This window comes from Maniola hyperantus, chromosome 11, assembly GCF_902806685.2.
Source record: "Maniola hyperantus chromosome 11, iAphHyp1.2, whole genome shotgun sequence".
NCBI classification, from domain to species: Eukaryota; Metazoa; Arthropoda; class Insecta; order Lepidoptera; family Nymphalidae; genus Maniola; species Maniola hyperantus.
Genome location: NC_048546.1, coordinates 13,772,315 through 13,789,313, shown reverse-complemented (window position 1 = coordinate 13,789,313; position 16,999 = coordinate 13,772,315). Strand labels below are relative to the sequence as shown.

Sequence of the window (16,999 nt, the reverse complement as noted above, 5' to 3'; positions counted from 1 at the left end):
CTTCTTTTTAGTATTGCTAAAATAGGACAGAAAGTGCATTTAAAAAAAGCCTTACAGATTTAAACAATATGCTCACGACTGGCACCTAATGTCACGAGGTTTTACAGTTCTTAATTAAATTAGACTTGTCTGTTCTTTTCTTATTAGAAGAAGGTAAGAAAAAGATGCAGATAATCTAAATTTAGAAAAACATCAAAATGGACTATTCCTATACAAGTTACATCAGGTTGTTTATTTGTTTAATAAAAATTGCCAAATTGAAAGTATTGAGCCGAATATGTGTATAGCATATCTTAAAACTCTTCATAGTTCATACGTTCTGAACCCGAATTGAAAGATCGTAACATAATATACATTATACAAACAATCACTGCAGACTTCAGGGCTTTAATATATAACACTAGCGACCCGCCCTGGCTTCGCCCGGGTAGCTTATTACAAATTGTATAGCCTATGTCACTCAGGAGTAATGTAGCTTTCTACTGGTAAAAGAGTTGTCAAAATCGGTCCAGTAGTTCCAGAGATTACCCCCTACAAACAAACTTACAAACTTTGTCTCTTTATAATATTAATATAGAAGTATAGATTTGTTGTGGTGAACGGTTAAAAACTCGAATTTAAACAATTGAATTCGTGCAAAAATATCTTGATTATCGATATCGATCGAAATAATCTATGCTATGTAATAATTTATCAGTCAATACTATTATAAAATAACAGTATTTTATAAATTTATTATCTTTGACGTTTGTAAATTAATATTGATGAAAATATTCTTGTAAAAGGAAAAATGATTAATCAATATGACCAAATTAAGTATACGTAATTACAATAACAAGAAATAAATAAAGATGTAAACTATTTAATTAAAGGTCTAATTAATTGTCCTTTATTACTTATATTATTTATTTATTTATTTTAATATTTATTTGGGTTCAGAAACGATTTAATCAATCAAATAATACATAATTCAAGGATAAAATATCATTGTTTCATCTAAAAATTCATCTAAAAAATCATTTCAAAATGTATTGAATCTAAAATACTCTGAATGTAATGCCTAATTAAAACTGTAGCCTTATTACGAAACTTTGTGTTTGAAACGAATTGCATTGACACCACAAAAAGCCACAAAATATGAAGAGAAAAAAAAACACTTATGATCCAATAATTGATCATTATATTTCAAAAAGCAATCGCTTTGTATGCGAGCTTATGTGAAATACTGGGATGTGACGTCACAATGATTTGACGTGCTTTTTTAGTTTAATCGATAATTTAAAATGGTTATTACACTTAAAACCAACAAAGGGCGTAGATTTTACGTATTTTGGAAGACCCTCTATTTAATAATCACTGAGAAATAATTTATTTTTGACATAAGTAAATACCGTATTGACAATTAAAGATTTGGTCTCTGGGATTAAAAAATGGACTATACAATGGTTTGAATTTGACTACTTGATACTTGACTTTACAAACAAGCAAATCTTTCCTATTTAAAATGTTAGTATAGATAAGTTTTTATCAGAGTATAGTTCTTGCATTTCACGAAGGCCACTGACTCACGCTTGTGTTTAAGTCGTGTCGGTATACGTAAGGTACACTAAATGTGTGCGTTTGCGAGCGCTTGCTCGCGACTGATTGGTCCGACATGCACGCACACTTACGCAATGAACATGTAAACGACGTTACCACAAGTAAAGTTCACTAGCCTTCGTGAATTGCAAGAACTGTACCATTTTAGCCAATATGATAGTGACAAATTTTCCTACTTTTGAATTTGATACATATTATTACTTTATTATAAACTAGGATAAAAATAATGACGGACGCTGAAAAAAATATTAAAATCCAACAAAGATTTACAAAGTTACAGGTATTTTAATTTTGGAGTGGGAGGGTCTTCTATCCCTTTCTCGCAAAACGAAAATTTTTATGAACATTAGTAAGGTGTGACGTCAAAATGCTTTATCCCTATCTCTGTCTAATCAGAAATATTTAAATGCTTATAACTTTTTTGTTATTTGATCGATTTAATTAGTTTTTTCAGTTTTCGTCATTATTTTTATCCTAGTTATATACTATAAATTAATAAAAAAAATGGAGTCAAATACCCAATTGCAATGGTTCAATTTACAAGTTTCGTAATACGGGGTTTATTAAAACAATAATGTATTTAGATAATTTATGTTAAAATATCTTGCCCACCGAAACCATGTTAAAATAATAATTATATTGTTCCAATTATGAGAATAATGCCTTCATTTTTAAGTTAGCGGTGGCATCCATTGAGATTTTAAGCAGGGTTGGCAAAATAATAATTAAGTTTTTGAGAGCGAAACAAATCAGTTTATGTGAGGCTGTGGTTATACCTGTAAGTTTTACTTAAGTAAGTAGCTTACAGGGCGACAAGGCTCTCTTGGCACTTCAATGGCATTGACAGGGGGGCGCTGTTGGAGAACAAAGGCTTAGAATATTCAAATAAGAACAAAGGGGACACTTCACGGCAACTTTAGTCCCGATTTTCACCACGCGCCAAGATAGCCTTGTCACACTGTAATTAATTGACAACAACTTTACTAAGGTAAATGTACATTTATAAATTTGTCATAAGTCACTCATGTAAGTAAAACTTACGTAAGTAAAACTTAGTAAGTGGTATCAGCGGCTTAAAATAATTTAAATGAATAACCACTTTATTTTTCTTATATTTATCAAATGTCAGGATGAAAATGTTTAATTTATGTTTAACACATTTCAAAAAGGTGTTTTTCGATTGTTTTTTTTTCTCTATAAAACTGATATATAATGTGCGCTAAACAAGTACTGCAATCTGAAGTTGCAACATGGCAGTTTGCGCAGGTATAGACTAAGGGCGTTTGTGCACTTAGCCGTAATTTTACGGATCCGTGAAAAAAATACGAATCAAATGCACGTATTTGTATGACGGCAACTTCGAAGAATCACGGATACGAACTCAATACGAATGAGTGTTACTTCAAATTTAGTATTTTTACGGAATCCGTGAAATCACGGATACCGTAAAAATACGAATTGAACGAGTACGTATTTGTATGACGGTCACTTCGAAGAATCACGCATACGGATGAGAGCACAAATGCCCTAAGCCCGCACATACACAAGCCCGGTTGAGGTCTGTTTTAGTACAATGCGGAATCATACGTCTCGTGCTCCGATTGGGCTACTTGTTTTGCGCGTACTATACCATTAAAACCCATTTTATCAAGAAATAAAATATTCTTGAACTCTTCTCATTGAAAAGTCATCAGCATTAGCACTTTAAATTAACAAAAACTTCATTTTTTCATAGTTTTGTGCTCGAATGTTTTGAATCTTTGCATATATAGTCCGTACAAAATAACTCCTCACGCGCCATTTTAATCATGGGTCAACTGGCGTGTCAAAAGTACGGTTCACCTTTAAAGTAAGGACTAAAATCGTACTTTTGACATGAAATTTGTCGCAAAAAGTTAAAATGGCGCGTGAGAAGTTAAATTTTACGCGTTAGATTCAACATTAATTACTATATAGCACGAAAATGAATTAAACCTATTTTGAAAGTTAACAAGTTCAAGTCAAAGTTCAAGTGTACAAATAAGGCTAGGGACACATCTAGTTGTAAAACGCGTGCGGAATTGCTCTTCGGCGTCTTGTTCGCGCATATATGGTGCTTGTCTAACATCCTTTGTGTGCCATAGTAGCGGTTCTAGATTTGTCTCTATCCTATAGTCGCCCAACCCTAGCTGTTGGTGGCCATCAAATGTCTTGTAAAGTAACCTATGCGTTATTGCAAAAAAAAGGCTATATTTGCATGGCATTACAGCAAATGTTTACGTTGATTTGGATGCTGGAGACAGTGGCACCGATTCCGTTGTCTTTCTCTAAACTAAATGCATCCTTTTCTTTTTAACAATGCTAAAAAGGGACAGAACATGAACTTAACATTTAAAGACTCTCAATTTTAGTGCACGCTACAAATTAAACAGTAGGCTCGGGACTGTGTGCTAAAATCAGGGGTTTTACCATCTAAAAATTAAATTTAAAACTGTCAAACTGCGTCTTTCCTTTTCATATTACATTAGTAAAATGAGGATGCGAATACTCTAAAATTAGGTTGTGCTCAGAATCAGTACCAATGTAAACTTTGATTTTTTTTAGATTTGTCAAAGGGGATAAGTACAGAAAGGTTTAATTTTTTTTTTTGTACTTTAAAGGGCAGAATGAAAAATAAAATCCGTATTAAGCTTTAATGACTAATTAGCTGGGTATTAATTAATTAATTTGTATGAGACAGAGAAAATAGGTTTAAATTGAAAGAATATGGTAACTAATTACCTTTTTCGTCACAAGACTTAACATTTAGGATCGTTAAATAAGTAATTAATATCAAAAACGTGAAATGATGTTGTTAAATGACATGAAATAATAATTGTTAATCACCCTAAATCAGAGTATTTAAAAAACATAGGGTAGTTTCGAGCAAATTCCTACAGAATCTAAGATAAAACCGTAAGTGGAAACACTGACTCGAGATAATAATGTTCTTTCGAATTATTTTAGTTATTAAAGAGAAGAGATACTGGTGCTGATTCTGAGCACAACTAAATTTTAGAGAATTCACATCCTCTTCTTACTAATGTAATATGAAAAGGACAGACACAGTTTGACAGTTTTAAATTTAATTTAGAGCCGGCAAATCTCGTAACTCTCGTAACTTTAGTTACCAGTCGCGAGCCTATTGTAGCATCCACAAAAATTTAGAGGTTTTAAATGTAAAATTCATGTTGTCTTTTTTTTTAAATATTAAAAAGAAAAAGATGCAGATACTCTAAATTTTGTTTAGAGAAAGACAACAGAATCGGCGCCACTGTGTCTAATCCTTGTCTAGAATTTTCTGAGTATACAGCTAGGAAGGGCAAACTATAGGATCAACGTATTCAGCCTATATTAGGCTAGAAACATACTTAATACGTCATTTGACCCGCAGCGTGTTCATTCGTGTATGGTGACGTTTTTAGTATGTTCTCGGCCTTACTAACGATACTTTGTAAAGATCGTAACTAACAAAATAATGCAATAAATTGTTTACTGTTACTAATTTAATAATTGAAGAATATTCGTATTGGTCCAATGGTGTACATGTACGATAATCGACGCACAGACCTAGTGCGTAACCCTTTACATTATTGTCTTTTTATTTTGTAAAAAAAAAACTTTTTCTAAGCCTTTGTAGATATCATTTTTTTTTGTACAAACATCTGGCAACACTATATTCAGTATAATTTTTAATGAGAAGTTGTCTAATATTGATTTGATACGTTATTACTTATTTTGTAAAAAAAAACTATTTCTTAGTGTTTGTAGATATAATTTTTTGGTACAAACATCAAACAACACTCAATATTCAATATAATTTTACATGAGAAGTTGTTTAATATTGAAATGCCAGTATAAATATTGAAACCTCCAAATACTGAAACGCTTGTTAAAATTTAAGCAAACCTTAAATAGTGTTGTTCCTAAATGACTTCTCAGGCGCCATTTTACTTTGTCAGTTGTCATGTCAAAAGTACGATTTTAGTCCTTATTTTAAAGTTGTCATACTTTTGACATGACAGTTGACCCATAGAGTTAAAATGGCGCGTAAGAAGTTATTTTGTACGTACTATACTTAAAATTTAAGATGACCTTAGAAATTAATTGTTGTTTCAGTATTGGGCCATATTAGTAGGTTATCGATAATATAAACTCGACTGAAAGCTTTCTATTTTAAGTGTCGCTTACTTCAGAGACTTAATTTGCATTTTATGTAATAATAAATCATTTGTCGAGTTCCAAAGCCTGTACAAAAAAAACTGATTTTTAGCTATAAAAAGAGCATCATAATCAAATGTCAAAAATATTGCGCCTTTATCCAATTAAAAATCGAATTTATTTAGTGTCTTGCGTGAAATATTCACTATCTAAGGTACATTGCGACAAGGCTCTCTTGGCACTTGAATGACATTGACAGGGGGGCGCTGTTGGAGAACAAAGGCTTTAGAATATTCAATTTGAATCTTGAAAGTATCGCTTTTTTTAAACTGTCCCCTCTGTGGCTCTTCCATTCTACGTGACATTGGCGAAGTGCATTGTGCTCGGGGTGGCACTACTGAAAGCCATAAAGCAAAATAAGAAGAAGAAGAAGAATATTCAAACAAGAACAAAGGGGACACTTGACGGCAACGTTAGTTCCGATTTTCGCCACGCGCCAAGATAGCCTTGTCGCACTGTATAATGCGTCCGGACTAAAAATAGGAACGCCATATTTCACGTATCTGTCAACTATCACATGAAAATTACAATTAGCATGGGAAATAGTTTGCATAAAATATTATGATGTATTTCTAGCTATTTTACATTATGTAATCTTAAGTCTTAGCGCAGAATAAAAATAAATAAAAGTCCTATAAAAGCCATTAAAAATATGTTAAAAATCAAAATTTATTTCCAGCTAAGCACAACATGGTCGAATTCCTATTTTTAGTTCGGACGCATTATATCGAAGTTTATATTTTATTATTATGTTTTTAGTAATAAATTGTTTTAGTAAGGTAATTTTATATAGATCTTTCTGAGGTTGCCGTATTTGAATATGAATATCATCCGAATATTCACGAAGTAAACGTGTCGTACAAGACCAAAATTTAATTTAATTATTTGGATAAAACGTAAGAATCAATTTTTGGTTTATTTCATAAATAAACAGGCTTTAGAACTTTGCAAGGCCGAACACTCTGAATTAAAGTTCCGATAGACTAGCTCTTCTAGTCTAAACCTAGGCTTAGGTGTAGATATGGTTTTTTATAAGACATGTAGCTAGTATTTTCAAATTCTCTATGATTGTAACAAATACGGTATATTCTATAAGAATGCGGTATATACAAAATTAATCTCAAAAAAACATTTTAGGCCCCCTTGTACCGAATGTCATTGCAAGAGAAATAAATCGTTTAAAAAATTACACCTGCGTTTTGTTTCTGCGTGTTGAATCCCATTTTATTTTTTCAATAACAATTATTATATCAAACTAGCTTACGTCTGCGTGGACTACACAAATTTCAAACCCCAATTTCACCCCCTTAGGGGTTGAATTTTCAAAAATCCTTAGCGGATGCCTGCGTCATAACAGCTTCTGCATGCGAAATTTCAGCCCGATCCGTCCAGTTTTTTGAGCTGTACGTTGATAGATCAGTCCGTCACCTTTTCCGTTTATATATTTAGATTAGGATAAAACATGAGTTCGATAGTGTTGGTTGCGACTCGTGAAGTTTAATAAAACCAGAATTCATTTGAAAATAATTTACATTTATTTTCGCGTTTAAATTATTATACTCTATCTATACAGCAGATCTGCCGTCCACCCAAACGTCGAAACTGCAACATACGCTGACGACACAGCATGTCTTGCAAGTGATAAACATCCAGACAGCATCCCAAAAGTTACAAATACAAATAGATAAAATCGATCAATGGCTTACTAAGTGGCGGATTAAACCCAGTGTCATGAAATCGAGACTAATCACAACGCTGGTGTGCAGCGGATTGTCTGCACGATTTGCAGCTGTTGGTGCTTGGCACAGGCGGCTCGTCCTAAGGTGCGCTGGTGCAGTGCACCCCCACAAAAATTACCTACATAAAAATTTGTTTTTAATCAAATAATATATTACCAGAGATAATATTTGTTTAATATAGGTATTATCTCTAATATTACCTATTTCTACATAGTTTGTTATCGTAACGTAACACATTATTTTACTTACCTAGGTACCTAATATACCTACTAGAAATAATAATTAACTATAGATATTTAAACTTGTGCTTGTACTGACTAGTAACTACAGCTGAGTAGGAGCGATTTCGCTCCTATGAAATAGATCTCCATACAAGCAACAGTACTGTGCGAAAGGGACATCTCGACACGTTCCGACACGTGCAACAAAAAAATTGCATGAAAAATTAGCTATAATATGTTGAGCGCCGCTCCATCTGTGCTACGTTGCCAGTTCGTAGGGTTCGGAGCTTAGAAATTAATAACAATTCTCGGGACCTCGGGATCTGACTTGCGTTTCTTAGAAACTGCAATTGAACCTTATTGCCTTTTTTGTGCCCGCTTCCTTTTTCTGGGTATATTTCAATTTGATACCGGGTTATTCTTTCTCCGTAAATTATATTTACAGACTAGTGGTCTGTCGTCGTCAGGTGTCTGTAGTCTTGCTCGACTACGCATCGATCTTAATACACGTGTAGATTCTTTCTTTGTTTTCTTAATTTTTTGATATTTTTTGGTCGGTGTTATATGTAACCGTTCGAGTATGACTCGCGGCATATGTACATGCATGCCTGGATGCGAAAACGTTATGGAGTCCAAAACCTTCTTGGTGGAAGTTTTGTTGTTTATTAGACTGTAAACTTGATCTTGTGAATCAGCCACTGGTCGGCGCTCCGCCGCTGCCGCGTTTTTGAAAATTTTCTTTGCGCCTGAACTTTACTACGTTTCATTTTGAGGGTTCCGGTTGTGAGTTGTCTCCTTTAGCTTTTAATTTGGTGGCTGACCAACAAACCACTGTGCGTTCTTAGGTAAACATCGTAAAATGCTAAAATGGCGGACACGGACAGGCAATTCTTTGACCAAGGTAGCTGCCAGCTCTCAGGTCCCCGGTTGACTCGATAACCCTTTTCGAAATTTCCTAAAAAAGAGCTCAAAAAATGAAATTATGTAGGTAATTAATTTATTTGTGCCACTTATGAAAAGTCAAGAGAAAACGTAGTTTGGGACACGCAAAATTATGTAACCTTGTATTTAACAAACCTGCACTGAAGAAGTGTGATGAAATATCTTGAAATTTCCACATAATATTCTAGCTGAGATAAAATGCCTTTAAAGAATGAAATTTAATTCAATTTATTAACCTTTTTTTCTATTCCAAAAAAATCCGCCATGTGTAGACGCAAACTTATCAATAAATAAAAAGTTTTCATCCATACTATCCATATGAAAATGGATTAAAAATAAATGGTCGCAGACTCCACTACCTCAGATTTGCGGACGACATAGTGGTATCCGAGGAATCACCAAGTTGAAAATTATGATACAAGAGCTGGCAACCGAATGCAGTTATTTTGGTCTGAAAATTGATGAAAACAAAACGAAAGTTATGACCAACATAAGTGGCGCCGAAACACCAATTACGCTAGGAGGTGAGATCTTGGAATATGTAAAGGAGTATACTTATCTCGGACAAATAATCTCGCCTGAAGAACAAAGGAAACAAACAAAAGAATAGCCATAAGTTGGAGAAAGTCTTGGGCCATTAAAGGAAATTTTTAAAAACAAGGAACTGAGCCTTAACCTAAAGAAAAAAGTTTTCAACACCTGTATCCTTCCAAGTATAACATATGCCTGCGAAACCTGGGCCCATAGGGACAGTCTTGAAAGATGATGATGATGTCTTGAGAGCAATGGAGCGCAGTATGGTGGGAGTGAAGAAAAGACAGAATCAGAAACAAGGACTTTAGAGAAAGAACCAGGGTCACAGATATACTAACCAGGATGGGTCAGCTGAAGTGGAGGTGGACAGGTCACATGCTCCGAGACACCCACGAAAAGTGGAGTACCCTAGTGACTCAGTGGTACCCACGAGATGGGAAAAGAACCAAAGGTCGGCAGCAAAGACGTTGGGAGGACGAGCTGAAACTAACAGCTGGTCCATTCTGGAGAAGGGTGGCACAGGACCAGAAGCACTGGCGAGAGTTGGAGGAGGCCTTTGCCACGACTCACTCAGAGTTAAGAGACTTTTTGTGATGCAAACAACTGTAATATACGTAACAAAAAAAATAAAAATTGTACACTCTGAAATAAAGGCTATTTTTATTTTTATTTTATTTTATGTTTTCTTAACAGCTGCCAGACAGCCAAATGAAGGTAGAGGTTGCACGATACCCCAGTTCTTACATCTTAACCTGTCGCGAACAGACGTGTCTAACCCACCACCTCCCGTTCGGTACTTGCTCGGTGGCTCTTTCCCGGGCCGCCATCTTGACTCCCTACAAATTCTTTTTCCTTTCGTTGTCCCTAATTAGTCTTTCTCCCCTTTCTGGGGCAGACGTGCACAAAAATGCAGATCCCCGCGTGCCCCGCAGTCCAGATCCTTCCTCAAACACCCACTGGTCCACGATCACGGTCCAGGCTGTTCCGCCTCTTGTGCCAGTGGTGCGCGAACTCCTGTAGCTTGCCGAAGTTTTCCGCCGATACAACGAGGTCCTGGTACTGGACCCTCTTCCTCGCGAACGATCCCGTCCAGCAGGGCGCACTGGAGGTCCTCATATAGTGCACACTCCCACAAGACGTGGTGGAGATCCTCCTCCGCCACCAGACACCACTCTCCACGAGACACATGTCTATGTAGGCAGCTTTCGCTTCGTCTATATCAGAAGTGCTTCGAGTTTTCCAAATGTTTGTCTTATCTATTCTTGTTGTTGTTGTTGTTTCTTGCTTAGTGGCTTTTGGTAGTGCCACCACGGCACAATTTACTTCGCCAATATCGCGTAGATTGAAGAAAACACGAAGGAGGTTGCTCGGTTTCAGAATTCTACTATTGAATTTTCCAAACACGCTGTACAATAGTTAGATTATTGTTAGTATTTGTTAACCTACAACAACACAAGAGGAGAGATTATGTACATTATACTATAATATTGTTAATCTATAGACTAAACAAATAGATATTTACACTTTTATCTTGTTACACTTAATATATTTACATAAGAATTTTACATAAGGACTAAACACAAACATTAATAGACATTCAACACTTATAGGACGGGGGATCTTAGGAGGGAGGACATCATATAACTTATGGAGGAGTTTGGGGCAGGAGAATAGTATGTGAGAAGCTGACCCTTCGTCCAAACCGCATTCACATATAGAGTTATCCCTAATTCGCAATTTGGCCAGATGGACTGGAGTGCAGGCGTGCCCGATACGCAATCGAGTGATGGTTGAAGCAACCCATCGAACCATATTTTGATGAAAAAAGAACCAGGGCCTTCGAGGAATTTCAGGCTGCATCGAAGCATAATATTTGCCTTTGACCAATTTTGATTCAATCCACAATGCAGTCCATGAGTTGATAAGGTCGATTTTGGCAAGCGCTCGCAAATCCTGAGTATGGTTCATATAGTGAGAAAGGGAACCTGTCTCAGTGGCAAGCTTTGCATAGGCATCCACGTTCTCATTACCTTTTATACCAGTGTGACCTGGTATCCAAGCCAATGTGACAGATAGACCTTTTTGGTGGCAGGAATATAGGGTTTCTTTGATTTTAAAGATGGTGGAGATAAGTGCTCTACTACGAAAGGGGTTTCCTTTAAGTGCTTGGAGGCAACTTAAGGAGTCTGTCAGTACTAATGATTGTTGAATGTTATGGGATTCTATAAAAAGGATAGCTTCTAAAATGGCGATAGACTCTCCAGTGAATACCGTTGTTTCTGGGGGGCATTTATATTGTAAAGTTATTTTATATTTTGGAATCCAACAAGCTATACCGACACACCCATTAGTAGATAATTTGGAAGCATCTGTAAATACTGCTAAATGTTCTGGCCAATTTTTCTGATATATTTCATTGAATTTAGCATCAGCTTCCACTGTGTCTTTGCTAAGTCCTAAGCTAGCAATGGTTGGGTAATGAGTCAATCCTGCAAAACTAGTGGAGAACAAAGGGAGCTTGGGTGATGAGAGCAGGGGGTGTGGTAAGCGGGTGAACTTGAGGAAACTTTTTAAAAGGCAAGGGGGGTCCTGATTAGGTTTTATGACGGGTGATAGGTTATTGAGGCTATTTAATAAAGGGTGGGAAGAGAGTTGCAAAACCTTACAAATAAAGCGATCACTGAGATATTGAGCACGTAGAAGAATTGGAGGTTCAACACACTCTACTTGCAATGCATTAGTGGGGGAAGATTTCATTGCCCCAAGAATTATCCTGAGGCATTTATATTGGAGTTTGTTTAGTTTTTCTACGGCCGATTTATTGATAGGATCTAATATGAATAATCCGTAGTCCAAATGACTGCGTACTATGGCATTGTACAATATTTTTTGTGTGTATGGATGGGCTCCCCACCATACCCCTGATAGAGCCCGAAGGATATTGATAGAGCTTTCACATTTTCGGCTTATATATTCAGAGTGAGCTACGCCGTTAAGTCTGGAATCTAATACTACACCAAGAAATTTTGTTTTGCTTACAAGTGTAATGTGTTGATCCTCGAAGACAATATTGGGAAGAGGAATTTGTCTTCTTCTAGTGAAGATGACAGCCTTGCATTTATCGACTGATAATGTGAGCCCATGATCTGATAGCCACTGTCCTAGATACTGCAAAGCAAAGTTCAACCGAGTAGAAATTTCGTCCATGGAGTTGGAGCTGGAGTAGAGGGCTATGTCATCAGCGTATTGTAGGATGTTACAGAAGCTCTCTACAGACAGTTCGAGATCATAAGTATAGATATTATAGAGCAGTGGGCTCAGAACAGAACCCTGAGGGAGACCTTTCCAGACCATTCTGGGGGGAAGACTTTGGGATTTTGTTCTCACCAGAATAGTTCTGTCTGAGAGAAGATTACATATGATACGTGTCATTCTCGGTGGGATACTCAGCTGTTGCAGTTTCTGCCTGAGCACCGGGAGCAGAACATTGTCATACGCTGCTGCAATATCCAGAAATACTCCCACAAGGTACTCACCTTTAGCTAGGGCTATTCGGATGTCTGTAGAGAGAACTCCAAGGCTGTCAGTTGTGCCAAGACCTTTTCTAAAACCAAATTGGGACTTAGCGAGTAAACCTTTGCTTTCCATTATCCACTCCAGACGGTTTTTAATCAAATGCTCCATAATTTTGGCCAAAGTGGAGGAGAGAGCGATCGGGCGATACGAGTTTGGGTCCAAGGGGTCAGCGGGCTTGTGATTATTAATTAGCTGGAGAAGTTCATGTTTCTTACGACGTGCACTTTGGCAATTCCACTGGAGTATCTCCATGGAGGCCATTGCTAAGAATGGAAACGACTTTGATGATAATTTCGGCAGCGTTGGACGGTAGGGGAGTCATTTCAAGTATGTTTGTAAGGGATTTGATGAGGTGACTAATATCATTATTCGGTGCAGATGAGGCATAAGGGTATTCACGCTCTGTGTTAAGAGCGCAGCCATTGGGTGAGGAGGAGGGGAAATTGCGGATAATATCCTGATGTGCTTGTCGATCATACCCCTTTGTAGGTTGGGGTCTGGGGCGGGGGCTACGGAGAGTGGTTTGTCGGTATGATTTCGTTGGAGTTGATGTAGGGCGTACTCTGGGGTTGGGAGTGGACGGTCTAGGAGAGTAAGTAGGTGGTGTGAATATCTCTTTTGCAACTTCAGCGTAAGAGCGCTGAACAGGTGGGAAACGGGAGGAAGCATCTTGGTATGAGAGGTTTTCTTCTGACATTAGGAGTTTTATTGCGTGCTGCCTAGAATGTTCTGGGCAGTTTTTGTTAGTGGCCATGTGTCTGCCAGAGCAAAGTAAGCACGTAGAGTTTTCGGTGGAGACCCCGCAGGATTCCCCTGTATGAGGTTGGGAGCACTTAAAGCACCTAGGCTTGGACCTACATTGAGCTTTGATGTGCCCAAAGCGGCAGCAATTTAAACACTGGATTGTGGGGAGACGGTAAGTTTCCACAGGGAGGGAAGTATGGTATGAGTATATTCTATTCGGGAGTGATTGCCCTCTAAATGTCAGTACAATGGATTGGGTTGGAATCCAGGTCACAACACCATCAGTCACATCTTTGCGGTTGAGGCGACGGGCTTTGAGGATCTCTCCACAGCCTGTGGGGAGTTCCAATGATTCAATGAACTCTTCCAGATGCCAGTCAACGGGAACACCTCTTACTAATCCCATACGGGTTATATTAAATGTGGGGATAAAAGCAGTGTATTTAGATAGTTTAAGAATAGGGTTTTCTAGAAACTCATTGGCGGCTTGGACACAAGAGAACTCGACAGACACTTTATTTCTCCCTACACTTTTAATGCCATCGTTGAGGATCGACCTTATACGATTCCGATGTAAAAACTGGCCAAATGTAATCGCTCTCATGGAAGCGCCGGCTGATGGGTCAGACACTTCTCGGGAGACGTATACAATGAATGGACCTTTATCATCATTCAGGTATTTTTTGGGGGAGTCCGAAAGGGAGGGGTGGAGGTACACATTTTGTATGGAAGGGGTTGTTGAACCTGGGTCTGTTATTGTTTTTTTTGAGGATGAACCGATTTGATCACTTTCGCTTTGTTGGTTCGACCGTTTCGTACCACGCGTGGTCGTTTCAAAGTCCATAGGCATGGCCTGCGGGCTCTCAGTCGGTTCTGTTGTCATCGGTTCTGTTGTCACAGTTACATATGCCCCTGGATCAGGGGGTTCCGGAGGAGGTTCCTCCCCCATTTTCCCACCACCTTCTTCCACCAACACTTAGACTGAAAACTTACCACCTAAACACCAACTATTATACAACTAACTCACTAAAATAAACTAAAACCTCACTAACACGTGTTTTCAACACCTCAAACGCTAGCAAAGTCTATCTATTCTTGAACTAGTTAACAAACTTGACATAACTACATCCTTAGGCAATTTATTCCATATGTGAACAACTCTGTTGGTCAGAAAGTAATATCCTATTTAATCTTAAATGCTAGTTATTTACAATATCTATCGGCCTTCATCTTGCTGCGTCGGTCGAGCAGCGTCTCGTGCAGGTTGCCCTCTGTCTTGGCGCGCTTCAGCTCCACCACCCCACCGTCGTTGACGCGCAACTTCTTGTCTTGGAACTTCTGAAACTTCTTACTGCAAAAAGAAATATCACATGTACTACAGGTCTGCATACAGGTATCTTCACGATAATTTCCTTCACCATTATATCAAGTGATATTTAATTTCTTAAAACGTACATAACTTCAAAAAGTTATGCGTGCCTAGGATTGAACACCCAACCTCCCTATCATGGCTTTATGGTGGAAAATATCATACTTACACATAGTTAACCTCCACCTCGGTTAGGTCCCCTTCTTCCTCGGCCACAACAGACTTGCTGACCTCTCTGCTCTTGTTGCTGCGGATGTTGCACACGTCCTCGTCCCTCGCGGCGATGTTACGTGCAACTACCGAGTCATCTTCCTCATTCACTGACATGAACTTGTTGACTGAACTTAGGATTGCTGTTTTCCCTACAAATATAATAATATATGGATTAGAGAGAGAACCAGCATGTGCCAGACCTTCCCTATTTTACAAAAGCTGAAAGTTTCTCAGTGTATTGTTCCCAACACTGGGAGCAATGTTTATTTGGATCATGGTGGCTTTGAGAGATAACAGGTAATAAAGGTGTAAAAATCTTATGGCAAAGTATGAAGTCTAGTTTTTTTTATAATTTTCTTCAGAATAATATTACAAATCATGTCAGGCATTGCCAGACACTTAGTATCATAGCAACCCCCTGCCAGAAAGGTGTCTGGCAGATTTGACGACCTCCCTGGCGCAGTGGTGAGCGTTGTGGTCTAAATAGTGGGAGGTCCCGGGTTCGATTCCTGGCAGGGGTTTGGAATTTTATAATTTCTAAATTTCTGGTCTGGTCTGGTGGGAGGCTTCGGCCGTGGCTAGTTACCACCCTACCGGCAAAGCCGTGCCGCCAAGCGATTTAGCGTTCCGGTACGATGCCGTGTAGAAACCAAAGGGGTATGGGTTTAATAAAAACTGCCATACCCCTTCCAGGTTAGCCCGCTATCATCTTAGACTGCATCATCACTTACCACCAGGTGAGATTGCAGTCAAGGGCTAACTTGTATCTGAATTAAAAAAAAAAAAGATGGCTGCCAGATTTCTAATACTATTCTGAAGAAAATATAAAAGATCTCAGTGTCTGTCTGTCAAAGAGCCTGTATCTTGTCAACTAGACTTATCTAGTAATAGGTAGAAAGTTAAAATTTTCATATGTGTTTTTATTGCCACTATAAGAACAAATTATAAAAATTTGAAAATTAAAATTGTTATTTCTTGTACAATGGTATGGAATCCTTTAAGTGTGCGAGTCCGATTCATACTTGATCCATGTTTTATTAAATTGGACCAGCTAGTGTCAAACACGCTGATCTATCCTGAAATAAGTATCCTGGAAAATATTTTATTTTAAACCCACCATCTTGCCAAACAGGTTCCCATTGCTCCATAGGTCCCACAGCGTCTGACCTCCCTGTCACTACACCATCCTTAGACACACCTAAGTATTTCCCATACCCAGACTTTAAGGCAAACTTATTGTCACCAGCTGGAAACGCAGTGAATATCTCTTCCGGCGAGGGACCTTCCCCATCGCCGTGTGGAGCTCCTATAGTGAATAAACCATTATCTAGAGCTAAAATGTACGTGTTCCTCCCAAATTCAATAGCAATTGATCCTGATACATCTTCGATTTTCTCAACTTTCCACCAACCACCGTGTTTTATACAGTCCTCATCTACTTTGTCGTCTTCCGCCTTTTCTTTCTTTTTATGCTTGCGTTTCTTAGCCCTGTTGAGAACAAAATTTTACAAAGGGGGATTCTTATTTTGGCTTTGAGGTTGTAATCATAATTTGTGTAAACTTACTTTGGTTTATCGCCTTTCAGTATTAACTTTCCACGTTTTACGGCTGCGTATTCATCACCCATTGTTATGATTCCTAGAGTTTTATTGTGAATTGGAATTGAATTTGTGTAATTTTGTGGTCATTTTCTTTTTGAATTGAATTGAATGTTAAAAGCAAATTGAAAGCTACCTGCTACCTACAAAAAAGTCTATGGTTAGTCTAAAGAGTACCTACCTATTATAATATGGGTTAGTCTATTGATCACAGACAAAAAACAG

At 37.7% G+C, this 16,999-nt stretch overlaps 1 protein-coding gene and 1 long non-coding RNA gene across 2 annotated transcripts in view; both read right to left on the bottom strand.

Moving 5' to 3' along the window:
• Positions 1–7,350: 7,350 nt before the first annotated feature.
• LOC138403001 (uncharacterized) overlaps positions 7,351–16,999 on the bottom strand; it is a 164,090-nt gene continuing 154,441 nt past the window's right edge. The window contains exon 2 of the long non-coding RNA XR_011237310.1: positions 7,351–9,299. This is a non-coding gene — a long non-coding RNA (uncharacterized lncRNA). The remainder of the gene's footprint in view (positions 9,300–16,999) is intronic.
• Positions 9,915–16,895, bottom strand: FRG1 (FSHD region gene 1). The gene is made up of 5 exons (XM_034973361.2): positions 16,742–16,895; positions 16,294–16,664; positions 15,133–15,325; positions 14,693–14,945; positions 9,915–10,539 (listed from the first exon to the last, which is right to left on the bottom strand). The coding sequence occupies exons 1-4, from the start codon at positions 16,801–16,803 to the stop codon at positions 14,798–14,800; spliced, it is 774 nt and encodes a 257-aa protein (XP_034829252.1). The 5' UTR covers positions 16,804–16,895; the 3' UTR covers positions 9,915–10,539; positions 14,693–14,797.